At 44.4% G+C, this 25,895-nt stretch overlaps 1 protein-coding gene and 1 long non-coding RNA gene across 2 annotated transcripts in view; both read left to right on the forward strand.

Annotated features, from left to right (window-relative positions):
- The window catches only part of LOC143715444 (uncharacterized), a 261,819-nt gene extending 257,687 nt beyond the window's left edge, over positions 1 to 4,132 (forward strand). Inside the window, exon 2 of the mRNA XM_077207255.1 lies at positions 3,382 to 4,132. Coding sequence (XP_077063370.1) covers positions 3,382 to 4,067 — 686 coding nt within the window. The 3' untranslated portion in view covers positions 4,068 to 4,132. The remainder of the gene's footprint in view (positions 1 to 3,381) is intronic.
- Positions 1 to 25,895, forward strand: part of LOC143715731 (uncharacterized) — a 436,623-nt gene that overhangs the window by 114,093 nt on the left and 296,635 nt on the right. The window lies entirely within an intron of this gene.

A 25,895-nucleotide genomic window follows, 5' to 3' on the forward strand; every position in this document is an offset into this window, starting at 1 on the left:
CATCATCGATTTTGGCATATAAGTTGTCTAGAGATGTTGGCAGTGTTTCAGTCTCTGAAGCACTTCCTGCCAGACCTGAGAGGTCATCATGTTCTTGTCCGGCAACCGACAACACATCGGTGGTCTCTTACATAAACCATCAGGGGGGTCTGCACTCTCGCCCGTTATACAATCTGGCTCGCTGGATCCTTCTATGGTCCCAGGGGAAGCTTCTCTCATTGAGGGTGATTTATCCCCATATTTAAATCGGGGAGCGGACATCCTGTCGAGGCAGGGGCCGAGGCCCGGGGAATGGAGACTCCACCCCGAGGTGGTGGAGCTCCTTTGGATGCAGTATGGTCGTGCCGAGGTAGACCTATTTGCGTCCAGGGATACATCACACTGTCCACTGTGGTTTTCTCTCAGTCATCCAGCCCCGCTGGGGTTGGACGCTATGGTGCAGGCGTGGCCGAGGTCACGCCTGTACGCCTTTCCCCCGATTGCTCTGCTCCCAGGAGTTCTGGAGAGGGTTCGCCGGGACAGGGTCAGTCTATTATTGGTAGCCCCGTTTTGGCCGGCCCGAGTATGGTTCACGGACCTAGTGTCTCTTCTAGACGGCTCTCCTCTGGAGATTCCGATCAGGAGGGACCTTCTCTCTCAGGCGAGCGGGTTGATACTTCACCCCCGCCCAGAGTTGTGGAAGCTATGGGCTTGGCCTCTGAGGGGGCCCAGCTCGTAGGGGCTGGTCTCTCAACCGAGGTTGTTGAGACCATCCTTCATTCCAGAGCTCCTTCCACGAGGAGGTTATATGCCTTGAAGTGGAGGCTCTTCACTTCTTGGTGTGGAGAAAACCTGTTGGACCCAGTTAACTGCCCAGTGGGTGCAGTGCTGGAGTTCCTGCAGGAGCGTTTCTCCTCAGGGCTATCCCCCTCCACACTAAAGGTGTATGTGGCGGCACTTGCTGCTTACCATGTCCCTTTCAGTGGAGTCTCTCTGGGGAGACACCCATTTATAACTCGCTTACTTCGTGGTACTTTGAGGCTGAGGCCTGTAGTCCGCACGAGGGTGCCAGCATGGGACTTAGCTATCGCCCTAGAAGGTCTTTCCCTAGCTCCCTTTGAGCCTATTGAAGAAGTTGCTGATAAGTTTATTACTTTGAAGACTATTTTTCTCCTTGCCATTTCTTCTCTTAAGAGAATCGGAGATATCAGGCTCTCTCGGTTGCTCCTTCGTGTTTGGAGTTTTCACCTGGGATGGTGAAGGCTTTTCTCCACCCCAGGCCAGGTTATGTCCCTAAGGTTCCTACCAATGTGGCCAGACCTATAGTTCTGCAGGCCTTCTGTCCTCCTCCTTTTACAACATCTGATCAGGAAAAACTTAATCTGCTCTGCCCTGTTCGGGCTTTAGATGCTTACGTCCACAGAGCTGCCCTGTGGAGAAAATCAGAACAGCTGTTCGTTTGTTTTGGACCACCTAAGAAGGGGTCCCCAGTGTCTAAGCAGAGGATGAGCAAGTGGGTGGTTGAGGCCATCTCACTTGCCTATGAGTCGGTTGGTCAGCCTTCACCTTTGGCTGTCCGAGCTCACTCTACCAGGAGTATGGCGGCTTCCAAAGCCTTATTGTCAGGAGTCTCCCTCCAGGAGACTTTTTTGTGATGCGGCAGGCTGGTCCTCACCGCATACTTTCGTCAGGTTTTATGACCTAGACCTCAGCTCCACCCCTGGGGCGCAGGTGCTTTCGGCTGAATTTAATCTTTGATTCACCCAGTCGGTCACTTGCTCTTATGGCGACGTGGGTATTAGCGTTCCCGCAGCGTTTCACGCAGCTCGACGTTCCTGAATGGGAACGTCCCGGGTTACGTATGTTACCCTAGTTCCCTGAAGGAACAAGACGCTGCGTGTCGTTGCCATACTCCCGGCATTCCCTTGATCGACTTGCTTCAGACTTTTTCCAGAAGCTGTCGCCATTGTGTTCAGGGGTGTGCTTTATAGTTTCCTGGTCGATGACGTCACTCGTGACGTTCCGTCTCGCCATTGGGCTGATTCCATACGTGCATACGTGCTTCATAACGCACAACGCAAGAGGCGTTCCCGCAACGTTTCACGCAGCGTCTCGTTCCTTCAGGGAACTAGGGTTACATACGTAACCTGGGGCGTTAACTTCACTCCTACTATAGTGGCTGGAAAAAATCGGTTCTCACTCGCCACTGAAGTCAGTCAAAAATCCGTAAACATATGCGAGTTTGATCAAACACAAAAATATACAAGATTTGTGTTGGATCCTGTATCCTATGATATTAAAACTTTATCTTGCCTTACCTGAATCGTTTAAATACAAGTTTTATCCAGAAATGAGAGACAAGATGGTAAGAAACCGGTTTCTCCCTTATTTCCTTTGCACAAACCAGTTCAATTTCAATCTTCCAAAACTGTGCGCAACCATTATAGAAACAGAACAGAAATTATACATAAAAAACATAGGAAATGATAATGAAATATATAAACACATCAGAATTTCCTCTCAAAGAAAGTTAAAAAAAAAATTATACTTTCAGTCATTACCTGCTAAATCCACTCTAATCAAACAATAATAATATACACATTATTGACATATAAAATTGGCTCTTCATTCACATTTATCCTCCTGGAACTCATTTTTACAACTTAATATGTTTTAATGTGTTTATTTCAGACCAGATGGAGGTGAAAGAGAAAAGACAAGAACTGAAGTTAAAGGTGATGGTGCTGTAGTTTGTTTCAGCCCGTTGACACCAATAAAACAATTTAATGTGGCAATTTACTGAAAATCTCAGACATCACCATAATGAATGAGCTGAAAACAGGGCACTTTTGGAGACAAAGAGGCTTTTCAGCAGCAGTTAAACATGATGGCCCTGTACTTTTTAAATGCAGATTGGATAAAAACACAGTGATCACAGTTCACACCTGCAGTGAAGCCTCTCCCACAACAATTCACCAATAAATACTGGGAATATTCCCATCATCCTACAAGAGAAGGACAAACTCCAGGAGTAGCAGCTGAAATCTGTGTGACTGTTAAAGATGGATTTTATTAAAGAGGAGATTGAAGACATGAGTGATCCAAAACCATCCAGAATAAAACATGAAGATACTGAGGAACAAACAGGTTGGTGTCCATTCTTGATTCATCATTGTTGACTGCTTTGGTTGATGTGAATTCATAAGCAGTGTATGGATGATAAATGATAGAGAAATGCATCTAAATGGTCATAACCTTGTATATAGCAGTTGTCAAATATATTTTTACTATATTAACAAGTGAATGACAGAACAAAAAGTGAAAGATCTGATCTCTGTTGCTTTCTGCTATTAAATAAGGGTTCACTTGAACTGATTCAAACTGTATTTCTGTGTATTTTAGACCAGGTGAGAGTGAAAGAGGAAAGACGAGAACTGAATGAAGTCGAGGAGGAACATCGTAACTTTACAATTCAAAGAACAAAAGCCAAAAAGACGCACACCTGCACTCAGTGTGGAAAGAGTTTCACACACAAAGGTCACCTTAACACACACATGAGAATTCACACTGGAGAGAAACCGTATACATGCACTCAGTGTGGAAAGAGTTTTTCTCATTCATCAACTCTCAGTGATCATCTGCACATTCACTCTGGAGAAAAACCATTTAACTGTGATCAGTGTGGTAAAGATTTTATTTCATCATCACGGCTAAAATATCACCTGAAAGTTCATTCAGACGAGAAGCCTTATGTGTGTTCTCTCTGTGGAAAGAGTTTTTCAAGGCTGGGCAGTTTTAAACAGCACCAGAAAACACACAATGAAGTGAGAGATTATATGTGCTTTGACTGTGGGAAAAGCTTTACAGCACCTGCCTATCTGAAAGAGCACCAACAAATTCATACTGGAGAAAAACCTTTCAAGTGTTCATATTGTGACAAGAGTTTCACTCGGTCTGGATCTCTGAAATCACACGAGCGAGTTCATACTGGAGAGAAGCCGTACCACTGTACTCAGTGTGACAAGAGTTTCACCCAATCACATAATCTAGTGAATCATATTAAAAAGCATTGTTCTGTGTCACACTGAGCAAATGTTTTGTTAGATTCACATAAAGTAAATGTGTAGTTAGTTAACTAATAAACTAGTGTTGCTGTGGAATGACACAAAATTTGTGTTTTATATGTTGTAGAAGATTTTATTAGAAAACAAGTAATCTAGCTATATATTTGGACACAATTATTTCCTGTATGAGTTATTTCCTCTGAATGGGGACTCTGTCTAGGTGACTTTGAAAGCTGCAAGACCTTCTGTAAAAAGACCCTGAATGTCAATTCTATTCTGAGAAGTCACATGGTATAAGATATTTACCCAAAACTACCTATAGGGTTTGTTACCTTCTATGGAATAAGATGTATGTTTATAACTCTGTACCAAAAAATACTCGGGAGCACCAAAGGGCCGGAGGGCCAGAGCATTAGAGCGCTGTTCTATGGAACGGGACAGCGTTCGCTTTATTGATGGAAAATAAATGTATTGAAATTTATTGAAAAGATTTCTTGTACAGGATAATACAATCCTCTATTCCAGACTCTAAAAACACAAACAAATATATATACATATAAATTCACATTTTAATTTATAAAAAAAAACACATTAATTTCATAATTGAAGTTTTCCTAACAATCCTAAATAAATTACGTAAAATGAATTACATAAGTTACTGGCAAGCTTTATAATCATACATAACACCTTTTGACAGGCAAACTGCATCCAACCTATTCTTAAAGGAATAAATAGAAGGGGAACACACAACTTCTTCTGGAAGCTCATTCCATGATTTTACCACACGGAGTGTGGTAAAAAAAGTTCTTTCTCTTTTCAGACAAGCATGTTCTAGGTTAGAGTTTTAACGAATTCCCTCGTGTCGAGTAACTATTATTCCAAAACTGAAGGATAGGTTCAACTGTTACATCGTATATTCCCTGTACAAGTTTATATACTTGAATCATATCTCCTCTATATCTCCTAAATTTGAGAGTTGGTAAACAAGTGTCAACCCACCTTTTGATAATGGACATTAAAATCCACTATACAAGCTTAAAGGGATAGTTCACCCGGAAATGCAAATTCTGTCAGTATTTACTCACCCTCATGTTGTTCCAACCCCGTAAGACCTTCGTTCATCTTCGGAACACGAATTAAGATATTTTTGATGAAATCTGAGAGCTGGATCACTCCTCCATAGGCTTCTTCAGGGATTGAAACTTGCAGGCCCCGAAAAGTTATTAAAGACATCGTTAAAATAGTCCAAATGACTACAGTAGCTCAATCTTAAGTTTATCAAGCGTCGAGAATACTTTTTGTGTGCAAAAACAAACATAAATGTGACCAGTCACGGAAACTAGGGACACAAGTCGGTTCTGGGGCATTTTGAGTTATTCATAGATTCTGAGAGTGTAATATCCAAGCTTTCCAACGATGTGTAACATGTGGAAATCTGATAATATTTGGAGAAGTTGTGGCCATTTTAAAGTAGGCACTTAAAAAAGCTCAAAGAGGAGAAAACGAGCTAAAGATTGTGCAGTTCTCACCTGTCTCTGCTGCTGGGAGTGACAATAGGGCTCATTTACATCTCATTTAGATAAGCCATACCCCCTGTAAAGCTCCTCCATGTGCTTTACAGCTTTTTTTACACTTCGAATGAGTGCACTTCTGCCGCACTAGGCGAAAAACAATTGTGCTGCCCCTCTATTTGCAACGTACCAGCAACAACACACAAAGACCAATAATGCCATATAGCCTGCATATAACGCGAAACCAGCAACAACACATAAAGACCAATATGCCATATACATATAACGCAAAACCAGCAACAACACACAAAGACCAATATGCCATATAGCCTGCATATAACGCAAAACCAGCAACAACACACAAAGGCCAATATGCCATATACATACAGTATAACGCAAAACCAGCAACAACACACAAAGACCAATATGCCATATACATATAACGCAAAACCAACAACAACAAACAAAGACCAATAAGCCATAGGCCTACATATAGCGCAAATAGTGCGCAACGCTCGTGTGCCCAAAATGTCAACAATATTAAAGTTTATGTAGGAGGCAAATTTCACTTTCTTATGTGCGTATACACACACAAATGAAATGTCCGCAAGCACATTATATCATCAGCAGGTTCAGCATCTTAAATAACGACTAAAGAGCAAATGAAGCTTAACTTACATTTCAGAAACACGCACGGCAGGCCTTCATCGCAGCAGCAAAGGTCTTAACTGCATCCTCTATTTCGATTCTCCGTCACATATGAAACAGCCAGCCACCGCTGTCAGCGAGCCGAGCCGCCGTATTGAAGCACTGAGGGCGAGCGCGCTGCGCCCATACCTCCGGTTCAGTTTCCCGAGCCCACGAAGTGCGGCGAAAACATTTTCGGTGTAACTGCCAGACGGTTCATCTCGTCTGCGACAATCTTTGCGGCATCCATCTTCATTGAATTTTGATATCAGAGAGAGCTGGCCAGAGCACAGCATAATAAGTAGCCATGTGGTTGACTTGGAGGGCGGGGGCAAAAGCGCCGGGTTATTCAGTATGGAAATACACACAGACAATGACACGCCACGCCCCTACTGCATGCTAGAATCTCCGAAAACAAGCCGATTTCAACCTCAAAATGTAAGCTTTTAAATATACCAATACTGCTATCTCAAACATGGAGAGGCTTCTTCGTGATTTCAATTAACAGATTCTCCAAAAAATTGAAAATCACCAATTTTGAAAAAAAACTCTTCTTTCTCATTTTGCTCGAAAGTTGTGCTGCCGACTTGTGTCCCTGGTTTCTGTGACGGGTCACAAATAATGACTTTATTTCAACTATTCATTTCCTTCTCTTTGGGCCTCGAGTCAGTTAAACTAGTGTAATTGTGTAGAGCTACGTCACACGTAGGCTCACTATTGGCCGATGCTGGTCATGTGACGTTGTGACGCTGGTCATGTGACGTGTGACGTACAACAACAGAAGCGTACGCTGTTAAACTAGTGAACTGACTCGTATATACAACACAAGGGGGAACAAGTCAAGCTTTGTTGTAGATGAGAAAATATATTTTATGTACTGTAAAATTTTGGTGTAATTGCATTTTTATTTCTTTCAAATCTTTTTAAAGACGTGATATTCTAATCATTTTGTGAAGCTTTTATTGTTAAGTTTTTGATTTATTTACACAAAGAAATACTTTACTGTAAGCTGGAACGAAAGTATTCAAACGTTCATATGTATTTGATATGCATTTACAGTACTCATTAAATCGATGATTCTGCCATCATGTCTTTGATTTTCCCTGGTCTTGTGGCAGGATCATGACAGACCCATGTTTTGTGTGCAAGCACATGGCCTTTTGTGGGCCATGTGCCTGTGTTGTCTTGTTACATGACCCCGCCCCCTTGTTATCCTCGTCTCGTCTTTATTGTCTAGTCACCTTCACCTGTCCTCGTCATTAGTGTTCCCCTATTTAATCCCCTTGTGTTTGCTGTCCTGTGTCGGTTCATTGTTAAACCTGCTGTGGTGTTATGCTCTGTGAAGTCCTGCCTGTGATTGCTCTAGTTTCATGTTGAATCATTGATTAATGTTACCTGTGAGTATCGTGTCTTAGTTACGTGTCCTGTGAAGATCCTGTTCATTTGTTTGCTGTTAGTTAGTCATCCTCTGCCTTGTCTTGTTTTACCCCATTGTGGGCATTATTTTCCCCTTTTGTTGTCAATAAATTGTGTGTTTAGTGTACTCTGTCTGCGCCTGGGTTCTCCTTCCCCACCTTGATAAAAGTGTATGTTATTCAATAGGAAATCAGCCATTAATAGTTCTCGAAGGAACATATTTGACACAGTTAAGGTACAAAGGGGCTTGTCACTGGGGTGGTACCTTAAAGGATCAAATTAGTACCTTTGATAAAGGTACAATATTGTCATAGCCTACCAACAATTTAAAACAAAAAAACAAAAGGTACATTTTGGTTACCCATGGTACAAATCATGTCCTTTAAGGTACAAACTGGAATGGTATAAATTTGTTCCTTTATATTAAGTAAAAGGTACCACCCCAGTGACAAGCGTTTGTACTTTCTTTGGTACAAAAATGTCCCTTTTTTTCTGAGAGTGCAGTGTGAAACAAACTTTAGACACCTATCTAACTATGAATGAATGTGTAACTGTTTGTATGTTAGTTATGTTTTCGTGTTTTTGTTAATAAAACTTGTGCACAATATGTGTTTGGTTCTGACTCCCTGCTTGCATACAAAGTTTAATTTACGATCTTGACCCTGTTACATGCTCTAAGCGCTGTACATGCCAGGAAAGACTTTTTTTCTGTGGAAATGAAAGATACCCTTTTCTTAGAATAAATGAATAATCAAAAGAGTTTGTTGGATGAACTGCTTAATTGATTGTAATGTTAATTTAGCTACCTCAAGTTAATCATATTAACTGATCAAGATTTGTATAATCAATTATAACCAGTTATTATTGATTATTAATATTTAATAGAGCTGATTTGCTACAAAGCTGTGTGTGTGTGAGAGAGGTTAAAGCGTGCAAGCAAACCATACGAGACAAGCCAGAATCCATCAGATCTCTATGTACACAACATTGTACTGTTATTACTATGGTAATTACATGTAACAAATGTAACAAGAACACTGTAAAATAAAGTGTTACCAAAACAGAAATAATTCAGATGAAAAAATGATAAAGCTTGGGTTGCTGAATATTCAATCCCTTTCTTCAAAAGCACTTATTGTAAATTATACCATTAGAGATCATAACCTAGATGTGCTGTGTTTGACAGAAACCTGGCTAAAACCAAACATTTGCATTACTTTAAATGAGTCCACTCCCAAGATTACTGTTACAAACATGAGCCTAGTCTAAAAGGCAAAGGGGACATTTTGCTGTAACTTATAATATCTTCAGTATTACTGAGAAGTCTAGTTTCAAATATAATTATTTTGATGTGATGGTGCTTAATGTAACACTATCTAGCGTAAAGGCCACCCATCGGCCCAACGATGGAATGCGAAGGTATAATATGTGTATGTCTTTTCATTTTACTTTAGCTCTCCGCATAATCTGACAAAAATTTCAAATGATTATCAAATTTAGATTGTGTTTCTTATTAGGAAATAATCCAAATATTGATTCTGATTTATTTAGATCTTTGATTATTCTGGATACCCCATACTTTCAATTATTCATTCATTAAGCGATTACGTGGATCTCACGGACACAGTCTCACCAGTCTGATCTTGGTCAGAGGGTAAAGGGTTTGCAAACACCTCTTTAGTCAGTTGTCTACTGCTCACTCGTAAATTTAGTAAAGTTTAGTTTATTTAGTTTAGTTTATTAACGTGCCAAGTTAGTGGCTACGTTTACATGCACAACTTTTGTTTCAATTGGACTGAATTCATTCCGATTGATGAATCCGAACGTAGGGTTTACATGAACAAAACATGTGATCAGGTTTATGTGCGCGTTTTTATGTCACAAGCTTCAAATCAGAATAGATTTTTTGACATGCCTACACTGTACGAATATACATAGTTTCCTGTTTGCGCATAATAACTATTCTCATAGATTGATTCTTTATTTGTTTTAAACAGTAGACTTAATATTTATCCTTTTCTGGTCATAATTTGGAGACAATGAGCATCTGAACCGTTGTTCTGTGCTGTTTATATTCATCACACAGAAAAATGCCCAAAACCAGTCATCTGTGGATGAGAATCTGAAACAAGGACTGTGGGACTTTGTCCAGCTCCACTTCACAGACACAGTGAAAGGAGAATTTTAGAATGACGGGACAATAATTTATATGACACTTCATTCGACAGGAAGAAAAGCTTGTTCCACACATCATACGTCATTACGCTATTTCAACGTCATTGCACACGCAAGTCCTTTCAGTTTTCTGTTATTAATCCGATTAAGTGTTTAAATGTCCTTTCGATTGGATTAGAAACAGAATAAACCACCCCTTTCAATCAGATCGAAATTTCATTTGGATCGAGCTCAATTGGATCGGTTAATGTGTTTACATGAAGGCTTTTCAGTCCGATTGAACCGTCAATCCCATTACCATTATTTGGTTGCATGTAAACATGATAGACAGAAATCAAAAGGTCTTCAGATGACATGACTACCGTTCATACATGCGCCTTTATTTTGACCTGTCCTGGGCCGGGTTCCCCAATAACGATGTATCTTAGCTCTTAAGAGTGCTCTCTACGTGCAAGGTTACGAACGCTCGCCGCAATTCCACGCACGTTTCCCAAAAATGCACTTAACATGAACGCGCGAGAACGCGCTATACGTGCTACTTAAGAATCGCTGACCAATTGAGAAGTGATTAAATATAACCTTATTAGGAATCGTATTCTGAACGTTTAACCTAATAATTGTCATCTGTTGTGGATTAGCAATCAAGACAAGTCTATATAAAGCACCTACCTAATACAGGCACAGACAAAATGGCTAAAAAAAAAGAAAAAAAAGAAAAGATACCTTTCAAAAAGATGAAATTAATTTCCTTTAGAGGAGATAGAGCAAAACAAAGATGTTATTTTTAACAGATTTAAAGGACACCATACAAATAAAGAAAAACAAATCATCTGGGAGGACATTGCTACCAAACTAACTGCAACCAGGGGTGTTCAAAGATCAGGGAAGGAGGTCCGCAAGAACTAGCAAGATTTTGCAAGCCTGGCAAATAGGAAGAGGGCACTGCAGAGGAATGCAATTAAAAAAACTGGTGTTGGGACCAATGAGTCCCCCCTTCTCACAGCAGAGGAAGAAAAGGCATTGTCAATACTTGGCACAAGTGCTTCAGATGGCATTACTGGGGGTAACAGCAGCTCATTGAGCTCAAGAAGGCCAAGCTGGCCTTAGAAGAGAGGAGGCCTGCACTAGAGGAGATTAGCTTTGCAAGGCCCTCAATTTCTGTGCCAATTATCTTGCCAGAAGACACAGGTAATGTGTTTTATTGTTCAATGAGGATTCATGAAGTTTCAGTCATTTCTTGTGCAATGTGAAATGTTTTCTATATGTAGTTATGACTCATCCCACTGTACAATGTCTTTTGCAGGTCATGCACTGTAAAAAATATTTTTGCAATTTAGTTGTTTCAACTTATTTTTGTGAGTAGAGATAACTAGATTTTCCGGATAACAAGACATTTTAAGTTTTCTTGTCCTCAACTACTGAAAGTTGAATGAACAACTTAAATTGTTATTTTAACTCAAAAATGTATGTTTTAACAACTGCACTAGATTTTCTGTTGAATTAACAAGTATAATTGTAATTTTAATTTATAAATGTAAGTTGAAACAACTGCACAAAATTTTCTGCGGGTTTTACTTAAATTATACTATAATGCTTTAATAGCAGTACATTTACTTTGTAAACTAAACTTAGTAAACTAAACTTAATATGTATATTGCTGTCTGGTAGACTGCATTAAAACCTAAACTTCAATTTTATTTAAGTTTGTACATTAAAAACATTAGCCTAATGTTATTTACAATAATGAGCACATATTAATTAAATAAATGTAATTAAATTACACTAAAAATTTGTCTAGCTGTTTCAGTTTTAATTCATGGTCAGAATTAGATTCAATCCATCATGGGCGGATTAAGCGATTCATGAAAATGAACCTCTCAATTGATTCGGTGAATCATTTTTTTTTCTCTGAGAATTTTCGAGAGAAGCATGCGGCAACCGCATGATTTTCCATGTTGGACCTTACACGTGTCTTCAGAGTAAGTGTGACATTTTATATTGTGAAAGTGGATGCACGTTTTTAGTTCATAAGCGTTTTATAGTCTTGTGTTATCGAATATTAAAGATTTGTAAAGCACACAATTAAATGTTTGTTACAGTAACAGTGTAATTGTTCACAAATACGTAATTTCTGAAATCATATTAAATTTATAAGTGCAATTAAATGACAACTAGTAAAAGCAGATTTTTAGAATTATAGTATCCATTTGTAGTCAAAGTGTTTTTGCACAGAAGATTCGCTGATTTTACTTCCTTGTGTTCAAGCTTCATTCAAGTTCATTAAAATCTGCTCGTTCACCAACCGGACCAAACCGGATTTTTTACCCCAGTTTCATCTCAGTTGCAGAGCGCCAGATATAGGTACGTTTTCACCACAATCTTTGAATTAATAAAGAAACTGTAAAATTTAACCGACATGGGTGGTACAAATATTGCAAGTAATACGTCTGTGGTTTGAAATGTCACGGTTTTCATTACTATTCAGTGTAATATTAGGCCTATTACTCGTAAGTTAGGCCTCGCGCCATTTCGTTGAGCTTTTGTTCATGTTTTAAGAAATATTTCTAATAGGGTGAATTACTCACGATGTTGTCACGAATTTAATATTATTGAGTGTATTTCTGCACATAGAAGATTCACACTGCGGTCAAGTTGGCCGCGCGTTGAAAATACACGGTCAAGCCAGCCGGACATTTTTTTAGTATATGCGCGTCTAATCGTGTACTTACAGTATGGGTGCTGGAAGCGGTCAAAATTGTTTTTAAGACTCTATTTTCCGCTATTTTACATTTTATTAGGACACAAATAATACATTTTCATGATTTTTTTAAAAAAACATGACTGTTTTATTATTATTTTAAAGTGTGTAGGCCTATGAGTTACATTAATTATTATATAATATATTCATGTTCATAGTAATGTCAATTAACATTAATCATTTTTACATATTTATTGTAGGGCTGCAACTAACGATTATTTTGATAATCGATTAATCGGGCGATTATTTTTTCGATTAATCGATTAATCGGATAGAAATTAAATTCGATTTTTTATTATTATAACTAAATAAAACCGTAAATCAGGGTATTTATGTGTAAAAGTGTACTTTAAAAAGTGCAAAAGCCACACATTGAGTTTTACTAATATCAATATTTGCATTGTTTTTAATGATAATTGCTGAAGGCAAGTTGACAAAAATGATTGTTGTTAAAAAAATGTTCCCTTTCGTCCTGGGAACTCCGACGTGTCGTCGGGGGAGTTCCCTGACGAATTGGGATCACGCTAGGGAGACCAATTGCCTTCGAGTGAATTAAAACGAGCCAATGAAAATTGGCATGCAAGATTTGCATTCCGCGACCCGCCTACCAGCGCGGGTATAAAAGGCGGAAGTAAACATTGCGCAATGCTTTTAGCTTCGGAGCCGACCGATTGTGTCCTCTCTGAGTGAGTGAGCTTTAAGATTGTATTTTTCTTACGGCTACGAGTCTGCTGTTTCGGGAGGGGATCTCTCTGTGTTGGTGAGATGGCGTTTCAGCGACCGCGCGGTTTCCTGTCTGCCGGCTGCGTCTATATGCTGTTGATTCAAAAGCTGTTTTCACAGCTGGTAAACGGTTGAGTGCGCACAGCGGGCTTGCAGTTTCCCCGCTGTGTTGCCGCGTTGGGTCCCTGTGTGCTTCAGCACGATAGAGAGAGTACTTTCTTCCTGAAAGAGCAACACGAGTGAAGATCGCGTCCTTTTCAGGATGACGTTTCACTCGTGTGTTTCTGGATGCGATCGTTTCCTGTCCTTATTTGACGGCCACGTTCATTGTTTCACATGCCTAATCAGTGTGTGAGACTACGTTCGTGGGTGGTTCATGTTCTCTCAGGAGTGCATGACCACGTCGGCACGTTGTTCGTCTCCCCTTTCTCGTAAAGGCTTGAGCCGCTCAGCGTGCCGTGTGCCGTCGAGCGCCGGCTGACAGCGCGGGTTGTCACGGCAACCCAGCGCGCGTCATTCGGCGCTCAAGATGCGCGGTCAAGATCAAGACTTGCGTGGCTCTATGAGGTGAGTCCCTTTGCTTATTTCCCGATCTAGTTTCTCTTCTGGTGCACCAGAGGAGGGCTACTTTGGTGAATAACATTGGTGATCTGAGGGTTTCAGTGAGCACGAACCACTCACTCCTCTAGCGCATCGCAAACATGTTGAGACTGTGTTCGTGGGTGGTTTATGCTTTCTTATGAGAGCATGACCACGTCGGCACGTTGTTCGCCCTGCCTGAAGGCTTGAGCGCCCAGCGTGCCGTGTGTCATCGAAGCGATGGCCACGTTCACTATCTTGCATGCCTGGTTGACGGCCACGATCACGGTTTCACATGCCTAATCAGTGTGTTGAGACTGCGTTCGTGGGTGGTTCATGTTCTCTCAGGAGTGCATGACCACGTCAGCACGTTGTTCGTCTCCCCTTTCCCGTAAAGGTTGAGCCGCTCAGCGTGCCGTGTGCCGTTGAGGCTTTCGGATGAGAATCTGGTCCTTCTCATGAGGGACCAAGCATTTCATTCGGGGCCCCAGGGAGGACAGATGTCGATCGCTACATCGGAGAGAGGGCTGTTATACTCTGAAATGATGCTGAGTTCCTACTATAATGGTGTGTTCTCATGCTGAAGATTCAGATTTAACAGCCACACTTTCCTGGGCTGTTCTAAAGTGCCTGGATGTGTGTGAAGAATTTTGGCAGCATGCAAGCATTTTTGGTGCCAATATGGCAAGCCAAACATGCCTAAATCTGCAGAAGTTTTTCCTCTCTCACTACCACTATACGTGCGTAGTTCTAACTCGGGGTTGAGCTGTGCTTAGTGACTGACCGTGATTAGTCACACCGCTGGCCCTCGGTTAGACGATGTCCACACTGGTGGTCCAGAAGCGCCTCAAACCCAGCCCGCTCAGAGTTTGTTTCCCCCAGCGCAGGGAAGCAACCCTGAGATGAGCGACCCAGAGTGTGTGACAATCTGCTCTCTGGGAGTGCGTGTCATCACCACTCCTTCCCCTGGGGGAGGGCCGGGTGGAGAATTTTTCTTTTCTGTTCCGCCGCTGTATCAGCGGTACCCAAAGTTTGAGCAGTCCACTTCCTCTGAGTCGTTCACGGGCCCCAGCGCTCAGATGGCAGTGAGGGCTACGGCCTTGTCACTCTCGTCTCTCGCTGGGTGAGGGGAAACCAGGACTCGATGCCCCCGGGCCTCGTCCCTCGTTCCCCTCACGGTCGAGACTGGCAGTATAATAAGACCAGTTTCCTCCGTCCGAGAGGGTCAGAATGGCAGTGCGTGCCGCCCCCGAGCTGCACCACTCCCGTTCCCCTCTCCCCAGCTTGCAGATAGCAGTGACGCAGCCTCGGCTGCGTCGCTCTGGTCTGCAGCTGGGCCCGGAGGCGCAGAGACCAGCATACGAGGAGTCAGGGCCTCGTTCCTCGTCTCTCCCCCTCCCCTCGCCACCGGGCAGTCCGCAGCAGAACGCCCACGAGCCTTCTCTGCCTTCTGCCCCTCGGTGGAAGCAGGTTGGTGTCAGGCGCACCCAGACCCCCGCTCTCGGTCGCTACAACGCCGGAGCTTCGGAGCCGACCGATTGTGTCCTCTCTGAGTGAGTGAGCTTTAAGATTGTATTTTTCTTACGGCTACGAGTCTGCTGTTTCGGGAGGGGATCTCTCTGTGTTGGAGAGATGGCGTTTCAGCGACCGCGCGGTTTCCTGTCTGCCGGCTGCGTCTATATGCTGTTGATTCAAAAGCTGTTTTCACAGCTGGTAAACGGTTGAGTGCGCACAGCGGGCTTGCAGTTTCCCCGCTGTGTTGCCGCGTTGGGTCCCTGTGTGCTTCAGCACGATAGAGAGAGTACTTTCTTCCTGAAAGAGCAACACGAGTGAAGATCGCGTCCTTTTCAGGATGACGTTTCACTCGTGTGTTTCTGGATGCGATCGTTTCCTGTCCTTATTTGACGGCCACGTTCATTGTTTCACATGCCTAATCAGTGTGTGAGACTACGTTCGTGGGTGGTTCATGTTCTCTCAGGAGTGCATGACCACGTCGGCACGTTGTTCGTCTCCCCTTTCTCGTAAAGGCTTGAGCCGCTCAGCGTGCCGTGTGCCGTCGAGCGCCGGCTGACAGCGCGGGTTGTCACGGCAACCCAGCGCGCGTCATTCGGCGCTCAAGATGCGCGGTCAAGATCAAGACTCGCGTGCCTCTATGAGGTGAGTCCCTTTGCTTATTTCCCGATCTAGTTTCTCTTCTGGTGCACCAGAGGAGGGCTACTTTGGTGAATAACATTGGTGATCTGAGGGTTTCAGTGAGCACGAACCACTCACTCCTCTAGCGCATCGCAAACATGTTGAGACTGTGTTCGTGGGTGGTTTATGCTTTCTTATGAGAGCATGACCACGTCGGCACGTTGTTCGCCCTGCCTGAAGGCTTGAGCGCCCAGCGTGCCGTGTGTCATCGAAGCGATGGCCACGTTCACTATCTTGCATGCCTGGTTGACGGCCACGATCACGGTTTCACATGCCTAATCAGTGTGTTGAGACTGCGTTCGTGGGTGGTTCATGTTCTCTCAGGAGTGCATGACCACGTCGGCACGTTGTTCGTCTCCCCTTTCCCGTAAAGGTTGAGCCGCTCAGCGTGCCGTGTGCCGTTGAGGCTTTCGGATGAGAATCTGGTCCTTCTCATGAGGGACCAAGCATTTCATTCGGGGCCCCAGGGAGGACAGATGTCGATCGCTACATCAGAGAGAGGGCTGTTATACTCTGAAATGATGCTGAGTTCCTACTATAATGGTGTGTTCTCATGCTGAAGATTCAGATTTAACAGCCACACTTTCCTGGGCTGTTCTAAAGTGCCTGGATGTGTGTGAAGAATTTTGGCAGCATGCAAGCATTTTTGGTGCCAATATGGCAAGCCAAACATGCCTAAATCTGCAGAAGTTTTTCCTCTCTCACTACCACTATACGTGCGTAGTTCTAACTCGGGGTTGAGCTGTGCTTAGTGACTGACCGTGATTAGTCACAGCGCTGGCCCTCGGTTAGACGATGTCCACACTGGTGGTCCAGAAGCGCCTCAAACCCAGCCCGCTCAGAGTTTGTTTCCCCCAGCGCAGGGAAGCAACCCTGAGATGAGCGACCCAGAGTGTGTGACAATCTGCTCTCTGGGAGTGCGTGTCATCACCACTCCTTCCCCTGGGGGAGGGCCGGGTGGAGAATTTTTCTTTTCTGTTCCGCCGCTGTATCAGCGGTAGCCAAAGTTTGAGCAGTCCACTTCCTCTGAGTCGTTCACGGGCCCCAGCGCTCAGATGGCAGTGAGGGCTACGGCCTTGTCACTCTCGTCTCTCGCTGGGTGAGGGGAAACCAGGACTCGATGCCCCCGGGCCTCGTCCCTCGTTCCCCTCACGGTCGAGACTGGCAGTATAATAAGACCAGTTTCCTCCGTCCGAGAGGGTCAGAATGGCAGTGCGTGCCGCCCCCGAGCTGCACCACTCCCGTTCCCCTCTCCCCAGCTTGCAGATAGCAGTGACGCAGCCTCGGCTGCGTCGCTCCGGTCTGCAGCTGGGCCCGGAGGCGCAGAGACCAGCATACGAGGAGTCAGGGCCTCGTTCCTCGTCTCTCCCCCTCCCCTCGCCACCGGGCAGTCCGCAGCAGAACGCCCACGAGCCTTCTCTGCCGTCTGCCCCTCGGTGGAAGCAGGTTGGTGTCAGGCGCACCCAGACCCCCGCTCTCGGTCGCTACAACGCCACCAGAGCCGGGTCCCTGTCTTCCACCTCGCTGCCCCGCCGCGGGTACGCCGGTGGTTCGGGTGGGTTCATTGCGACGCTATCTGGAAGCCTGGCTAGAGCGCTTCCGGGTCTGTCCCGATGGCTCATCCGCACCGTCCGGTTCGGCTATGCTATCCCAGGTTCAGGGGCGTCCACTTCACCCGTGTGCGGTCGGTGGACGCCCCTGTCTTGAGGAAAGAGATCGATGTCCTGCTGACGAAGGACGCGATCGAGCCTGCCGAGATGAGGTCTGGGTTTTACAGCCCTTACTTCATTGTACCCAAGAAAGGCGGTGGGTTACGGCCAATCCTGGACCTGCGTATTTTGAATCGGGCCCTGCACAAACTCCCGTTCAAAATGCTTACGCAGAAGCGCATTTTCGAATGCATCCGTCCCCAGGATTGGTTTGCAGCGATCGACCTGAAGAATGCGTACTTTCACGTCTCGATTCTTCCTCGACACAGACCTTTTCTTCGGTTTGCTTTCGACGGTCGAGCGTATCAGTACAAGGTCCTTCCCTTCGGGCTGGCCCTGTCACCCCGTGTCTTCACGAAAGTCGCGGAGGCGGCCATTGTTCCCATGAGTGAACAAGGCGTTCGCATCCTCAACTACCTCGACGACTGGCTCATTTTAGCTCACTCGCGAGATGTATTGTGCGATCACAGGGACATGGTGCTTCGGCACCTCAGCCGGTTGGGGCTTCAGGTCAACTGGGACAAGAGCAAACTTTGCCCTGTGCAGAGGATCTCTTATCTCGGTATGGAGCTGGACTCGGTCGCCTGGACTGCGCACCTCACAGAGGAACGCGTCCAGTCAGTGCTCACCTGCCTCAGGTCTTTTCGAGGCAGGACAGCGGTTCCACTGAAACAATTTCAGAGGCTCCTGGGGCATATGGCAGCCGCAGTAACGCCGCTCGGCCTGTTACATATGAGACCGCTTCAGCGCTGGCTTCATGATCAAGTCCCGAGGTGGGCGTGGCACAGCGGCACGTTCCGGGTCAAAGTGACCCCGCACTGCCGCCAAACCTTCTCCCCGTTGTCGGATCCTGTGTTTCTACGGGCCGGAGTGCCCTTAGTCCAGGTTTCCAGGCATGCTGTGGTTTTCACAGATACCTCTGCCACCGGGTGGGGGGCCACGTACAACGGGCATGCAGTTTCAGGTCTGTGGACGGGGCCTCAACTGCATTGGCATATCAACTGCCTAGAGTTGCAAGCAGTACGCTTAGCCTTGCGTCGCCTCAGAGGGGTTCTCAGACACAAGCACGTACTGGTCCGTACGGACAGCACTGCGACCGTTGCGTACATCAACCATCAAGGTGGTCTACGCTCCCGTCGTTTGTCGCGACTTGCCTCCCACCTCCTCCTATGGAGTCAGAAGCATCTGAGGTCGCTTCGTGCCATTCACATTCCAGGGGAGCTCAACCGTGTGGCAGACGAGCTCTCACGGCTGCCTCCCCTGCCAGGAGAGTGGCGACTCCATCCCCAGTCGGTCCAGCTGATTTGGAGTGTCTTCGGAGTCGCACAGGTAGACCTGTTTGCCTCTCCGGACACGACCCATTGCCAGTGGTTTTACTCCCTGTCCGAGGGGACCCTCGGCACGGACGCCCTGGCTCACAGCTGGCCCCGGGACCTGCGCAAGTATGCGTTTCCCCCAGTGAGCCTTCTTGCACAGACTCTGTGCAAGGTCTGGGAGGACGAGGAGCAGGTCCTTCTTGTGGCGCCATATTGGCCCACCAGGACTTGGTTCACCGAACTCATGCTCCTCGCGACAGCCCCTCCCTGGCCGATTCCTTTGAGGAAGGACCTTCTTCCTCAGAGACGGGGCACTCTATGGCACCCGCGTCCACACCTCTGGAAACTCCATGTCTGGTCCCTGGACGGGACGCGGAGGTTCTAGGTGGTCTACCACAGGCAGTGGTAGACACCATCATTTCCGCTAAAGCCCCCTGTACGTGGCGCCTCTATTCGTTGAAGTGGAACCTGTTCGTCGATTGGTGTTCCTCCCGTCAGGAGGACCCCCGGACTTGCCCGATCGGTGTCGTGCTTTCCTTCCTGCAGGATGGGTTGGAGCGGAGGCTGTCCCCCTCCACCCTCAAAGTGTATGTCGCCGCAGTAGCTGCGCATCACGATGCAGTGGAAGGTAAGTCCCTAGGGAAGCACGACCTGGTCATAAGATTCCTTAAGGGTGCCAGGAGGTTAAATCCACCTCGTGTTTCGCACTCTGTACCCTCTTGGGACCTTGCTCTGGTACTTAGAGCTCTTCAAAGTCCTCCCTTTGAGCCTTTGCTGACGGTGAGATAATATCCTGTCCATTAAGACAGCGCTCCTGTTGGCATTGGCCTCTTTCAAGAGGGTCGGGGATCTGCAGGCTTTTTCGGTCGACGAATCGTGCCTAGAGTTTGGGCCGGGCCTTTCACAGTTGTGTGAGACCCCGGCTCGGATATGTGCCCAAGGTTCCTACCCCTCCCTTCATGGACCAGGTAGTGAACCTGCAAGCGCTGCCCCAGGAGGAGGCAGACCCAGCCCTGGCTTTTCTCTGTCCCGTCCGTGCCCTGCGGGTTTATATTGACAGAACGCAAAGCTTCAGAACCTCAGATCAGCTCTTTGTCTGTTACGGAGGCCAGCAGAAGGGGAAGGCCGTCTCCAAGCAGAGGTTAGCCCACTGGTTAGTGGATGCTATCATCCGAGCATATGAGTCTCTGGGTGAGCCTTGTCCTCCCAGGTTGCGCGCTCACTCCACTAGAGGTGTTGCCGCTTCCTGGGCTTTGGCTCAAGGCGCCTCGCTGACAGACATCTGTAGAGCTGCGGGCTGGGCGACACCTAACACGTTCGCTAGGTTCTATAGCCTTCGTGTGGAACCTGTTTCCTCCCGAGTTCTGGCTACGGCCAGTGGGTCGAGGGAATAGGTTGTGTCGGCTTGCTGCGCCACTCAGCCTCAAACAGCGGATACGTGCGTTCTTTGCTCCGTATGGCGCCCTACGTTGGTGAGCCTCGTGAGTTCCTCCTTCACCCCTCCGGTGCTGGGCGTGGCGGACCGCCCGGCACCAGGTCTGCTACCTCTAGTAAGGAGCTGCTAGTAGACTGGGTGCTCCAGTGGTTTCTATTTGTGACCCATGAGGCCACGTGCAGTTCAGCCGTGTCTTCCCCTTGACGGACTCGTTCGTCGTCCCTGTTGAGTACGCTCCCACTTCCCTTGGATTGGGACTACCTCAGGGACTGCCATATGTTTCTCTATTCCTTCGGGCTAGTACATATGTGTATTCCTGGCCTTCCTCAGTCAGGCTGGGGCTTCCGCAGCGTTCCCTCCTCTCTTGAGGGAACGCTTTCCCAGTGTTATCCAATATCCACTGTGCGGGTCTCGCGGAACAGCATTGTGTTTCCCGTGCTAGCTCCCGCAACTTATTTCAAGAAACTGCTGCAGGGTAGCTTTGCCGGGCGCTGGAAGGGGCCAGCACCATGGCGTTTTATTAGGGATCCCAATTCGTCAGGGAACTCCCCCGACAACACGTCGGAGTTCCCAGGACGAAAGGGAACGTCTCGGTTACGTATGTAACCCTCGTTCCCTGAGTACAGGGAACGGAGACGTGTCGTCCCTTCGCCATGTTGCTGTACCTTCGCGGAGGACTGGACACCGTTCGGCTCCTCAGCGAAAAGCATTGCGCAATGTTTACTTCCGCCTTTTATACCCGCGCTGGTAGGCGGGTCGCGGAATGCAAATCTTGCACGCCAATTTTCATTGGCTCGTTTTAATTCACTCGAAGGCAATTGGTCTCCCTAGCGTGATCCCAATTCGTCAGGGAACTCCCCCGACGACACGTCTCCGTTCCCTGTACTCAGGGAACGAGGGTTACATACGTAACCGAGACGATATCCAACATATTATGTTTTAACACAATTTTTGTTAAAACAAATTTACACAGACATGTTGTTCAGATGTGAATATCTGAACTAAAAACAAACTAAAAACATCTAAAATATATAATTCATTAAATTTTTATTTAAAATTAATTATATATAAGGAATATAAGGATAAAGAATATAATATATATTAAATATAATATATAAAAGAATAATATAAGGATAAATTGATTAAATAAATATAGAAAGACTGAAAACAATTGTGTGAACGTAGAGCCGCAGTAGATCGCGTTTGAAAAACAATTAAAACTTAGTAGACAAATGCTATAAAAAGAGAACGGAATGGAGGTAACGTTACACAGCAAGCTAACAGGCTTGAGTAAAGGACAGGAGAAATTATGCATTAGTGCACAAGCATTCGCTGAAAACCACTGAGTACAGTGACTAAAAAACAATATTTTACTGCTGCTGTTATTAACTGCCTTTATATTTAGTGCTTCGCTTTGTAAAGACCGTTTTAATTTAACCTATTTCTGCGGTAGTGCTATTTTAATCCATCACTTACGTTGCGAGCGAACTGATTGCGCAACCTGATGCTCGAGACAAAATACAGACATCCCAAGATCCCGGAAGTCCCGGGAGTTTCCCGCATATTGATTGCGGCTCCCTGATGCCCGCGAATTAGTTCAAACTCCCGAAATCTAGAGCGCGCAAGCAAGAGCGCGCATGCGAGACAGAAGAGACTGCTCCAAACTGTGTAGCGCGCGCGCTCGGCAGAGCCCCTGAGGGAGAGAGACCTTGCGTGTGTGTGCGTACCAGTAAACGCTCCCCGTGACGTAAGCAGACCAACTAATCGATAATGACATTCGTTGACAACGATTTTCATAATCGATTATAATCGATTTTATCGATTAGTTGTTGCAGCCCTAATTTATTGTTAATTTTAATGTTTTCTAGACACTATTTTCTGCTATTTTCCATCTCATTAGGACACAAATAATACAGTTTTATGATTAAAAAAAACATTACTTTTTTATTATTATTTTAATGTTTGTAGGCCTATATGTGATTCATTAATTATTACACAATTTATTCATGTTCATATTAATGTTAATTATCATACATCATCATTTTTTTTACATTTTTATTGTTAATTAAAATATATATATATATATATATATATATATATATATATAAAATGTATTATACATTTTTGTACTTTATTTATTAACTTTAAAGAAACGCAAATATTAATGATAATTATCATACATTTATATTGCATTTTTATTGTTGATTTTAATGTTTTTATATATAAAGTATACATTAATTATTATACATAATGTATTAATGTTTATTTATTTATTTTCTTAAATATTTTATGTTAATTTAAATGGCAAATATTTGGCAAATAAATACAACAGGCTTTTGGTGGCTTTTAATCTGTCAATTATAATTGAATTGTATATATATAAGCTATAAACACCTTTATACAATCTATGAAATATACATTCATACCTGAAGTATGAAATATGATACTCAAAACACACACACACACACGCACACACACATTTACATTTTAGATATAATGGGAGTTTTGCCATTTTACTTCAACTTCTAGCACTTACATCATGTCCCATATTCAAACACTCATAAAAAGTGTTCCTTCATAGGTTTGCTCATTCTTTCATTTGATTCCTGTTCAGAGTGACCCTAGCTATTACTGTAATTATTTGTAATTGACAGATTAAAAGCCACCAAAAGCCTGTTGTATTTATTTGCCAAATATTTGCCATTTAAATTAACATAAAAAATGTAAGAAAATAAATAAATAAACATTAATACATTATGTATAATAATTAATGTATACTTTATATATAAAAACATTAAAATCAACAATAAAAATGCAATATAAATGTATGATAATTAACATTAATATTACGTTTCATTAAAGTTAATAAATAAAGTACAATAATGTATAATACATTATATATATATACATTAATACATTATGTACATATATATATATATATATATATATATATATATATATATATATATATATATTTATTTCCCTTTCAAGGGAACTCGTGCTGCGTCAAGCGCTGCGGGAACGCCCCTGCGTGAACGCGTCATGAAGTACTCGTGAAATCAGTCCAATGGCGTGACGAGACGTCATAGGCGGGTGACGTCATTGACCAGGAAGGTATAAAGCACCCCTGAACCAAACAATGTCAGCTTCTGTGTCTTCACAAGTGCTCCATGTGAAATCGTCTGGCAATTTTGGTGTGTATTATCTTTTCTATATGGATAAGCAGCAGTTTAAGCAGTGTGTTACTCCCTGCCCCGTTTTTTCACGGGTGGGGATACACACAAGTTATGTGTGAGGTGTTTGGGGCTAGAGCATGCCCAGTCAGCCCTCGAGGGGGCAGGCTGTGAGCACTGTGAGAAGCTGGCAATGAAAACTCTCCGGTCCCGCCGAGCACTCTTTGAGGAGGATGCTTCGGCTCGCGTGCCTCGGGGCACGGGAAGCTCGTCCTGGGGCTCGCAGATGGATCTGGCGGCGGGGCTTGAGACGGGTGATCCCCTATCTTTGCCTTTACCCGTTGGATCCAACGTTTCAGTTTGCGAGTCAGAAGCAAGCGCTGCGGTTTCTTCTGCTCGCGCTGAAGCGCAGGTGTTGCAGCATTCCAGTTCTGAGGAATTGGATGTTGTGGGCCTGGATGCAGATGAAGATTTTGCATTATCTCACACAACCACACACACACAAGAGGAGCTTTTGGAGATTATCACTCGCGCTGTTGCTAGATTAAATCTAGATTGGCCAACCCGTGAGCAGATACCGCATCAGTCAAAGAGCAAGTTAGACGAGCGATTTTTGCCACCCAGATCTCAACCTCCAAAGCGGGGCTTACCGTTCTTTCCTGATCTTCACACTGAGGTGTCGAAGTCATGGAATAAACCTGCTTCATTTAGAGTATTTAACCCAGCAGCATCTGAGTATTCTAATATAGTAGGGTTAAAAGAACATGGTTATGCGGCGATGCCTCAGGTGGAAGAGACGCTTGCGGGCTATCTCTCCCCTGAGTCTGCATCATCGCTGAAAGCCCCGCAGATGCCCACTAAGCCAGTAAAAACAACATCAGTTTTAGTGGGTAGGGCGTACTCGGCAGCAGATCAAGCGGCCGCCAGTCTACACACTATGGCGGTCCTTCAGACATATCAAGCTGACTTGTTAGGGGATATAGATGATGAGTGTGAAGAAGTGGGAAGAGAAACTATAGCGGAGATCAGGAGAGCAGCTGATTTGTCTCTTCGAGCCACCAGGGAAGCGGCAAAATCTATCGGCCGCTCTATGGCAGCACTGGTGGCTACGCAGAGACATCTTTGGTTGAATTTGTCTGATATCAAAGAGAGGGACAAAAAGTTTTTGTTAGATGCTCCTGTCTCCCCTACTGGTCTTTTTGGCGGCTCAGTTAACGCGGTCGTTGAGAGGTTCCAAGAAGCAAAAAAGCAGGCGGCTGCGTTTCAAAAGTTTCTCCCCCGTAAAACCTATGTATCTGGGGCTGTTGGGCGGAAGCGGCCCCAAACGAGTACACCATCGTCTTATAGAGTCCAGCAAAAGGAGAGCGTGGCTGCCCGTGCTCTCCCACAGAGAGACTGGGGTCCGGGACAGCACGCTCAGCCGAGGTCTTCCCGAGCAGTGTTTCCCCTAGGATTCTTTTTTTAGGGGGGGGGGGGGGGGGGGGTGTACTGCTAGTGTTGCGGAGCGGGCGTGTTACGGATACGTGGTGTAATTTTTTTGCAATCAAAAAGCATGTCTAATTAATTGAAATCATGTATTATGAATCATTAAACAATACTTTTTTTTTAAATATATGAAAAAAAATGTCACTAATTAATTCTGCGCTAATTCACACTAACACTAATTCTGTGTTGTGTTTTTTCTGGTAATAAAATGAAGACATAAAACAAAAATTGTATCATTTATCATCAATTTTAATCATGTGAAATTAAATAAACTTTTTGTCAAATAACTTGCTGCACAATGAGCTTTACTGTTAAAATTAAAACATGGATTATTCCTTAAAAATTTCAGTTTTGATGATAATTTATTTGGATTAGTGTTAGTGTATTATTACATTGGGACATATCTAAATTCTAATGTACAACAGTAATATATTTCTGTCAAGTTAAACCGAACTTTTATTTTGACGGGTTGCCGTGAAGACCTTTTGAGTTTCTGTGTGTTTATGTCATGATGATAGTTGTTCTCAAATGAAGCGGTTAAATGATCACGAAGTAGGGTTGGGAACATACTGTCTATGGTTGGGAATCGTAAGAAATTTTTCGGTTCCGATTCCGGTTCCGCCAAACGATTCCGGTTCCGGTTCCCATTCAATAAAAATTATTAAAACTAATACAAATAGTAGTACGGGGAA

This window comes from Siphateles boraxobius, unplaced genomic scaffold (assembly GCF_051911475.1).
Source record: "Siphateles boraxobius isolate OS27281-9 unplaced genomic scaffold, OSU_SipBor_1 6, whole genome shotgun sequence".
Classification (NCBI taxonomy): Eukaryota; Metazoa; Chordata; class Actinopteri; order Cypriniformes; family Leuciscidae; genus Siphateles; species Siphateles boraxobius.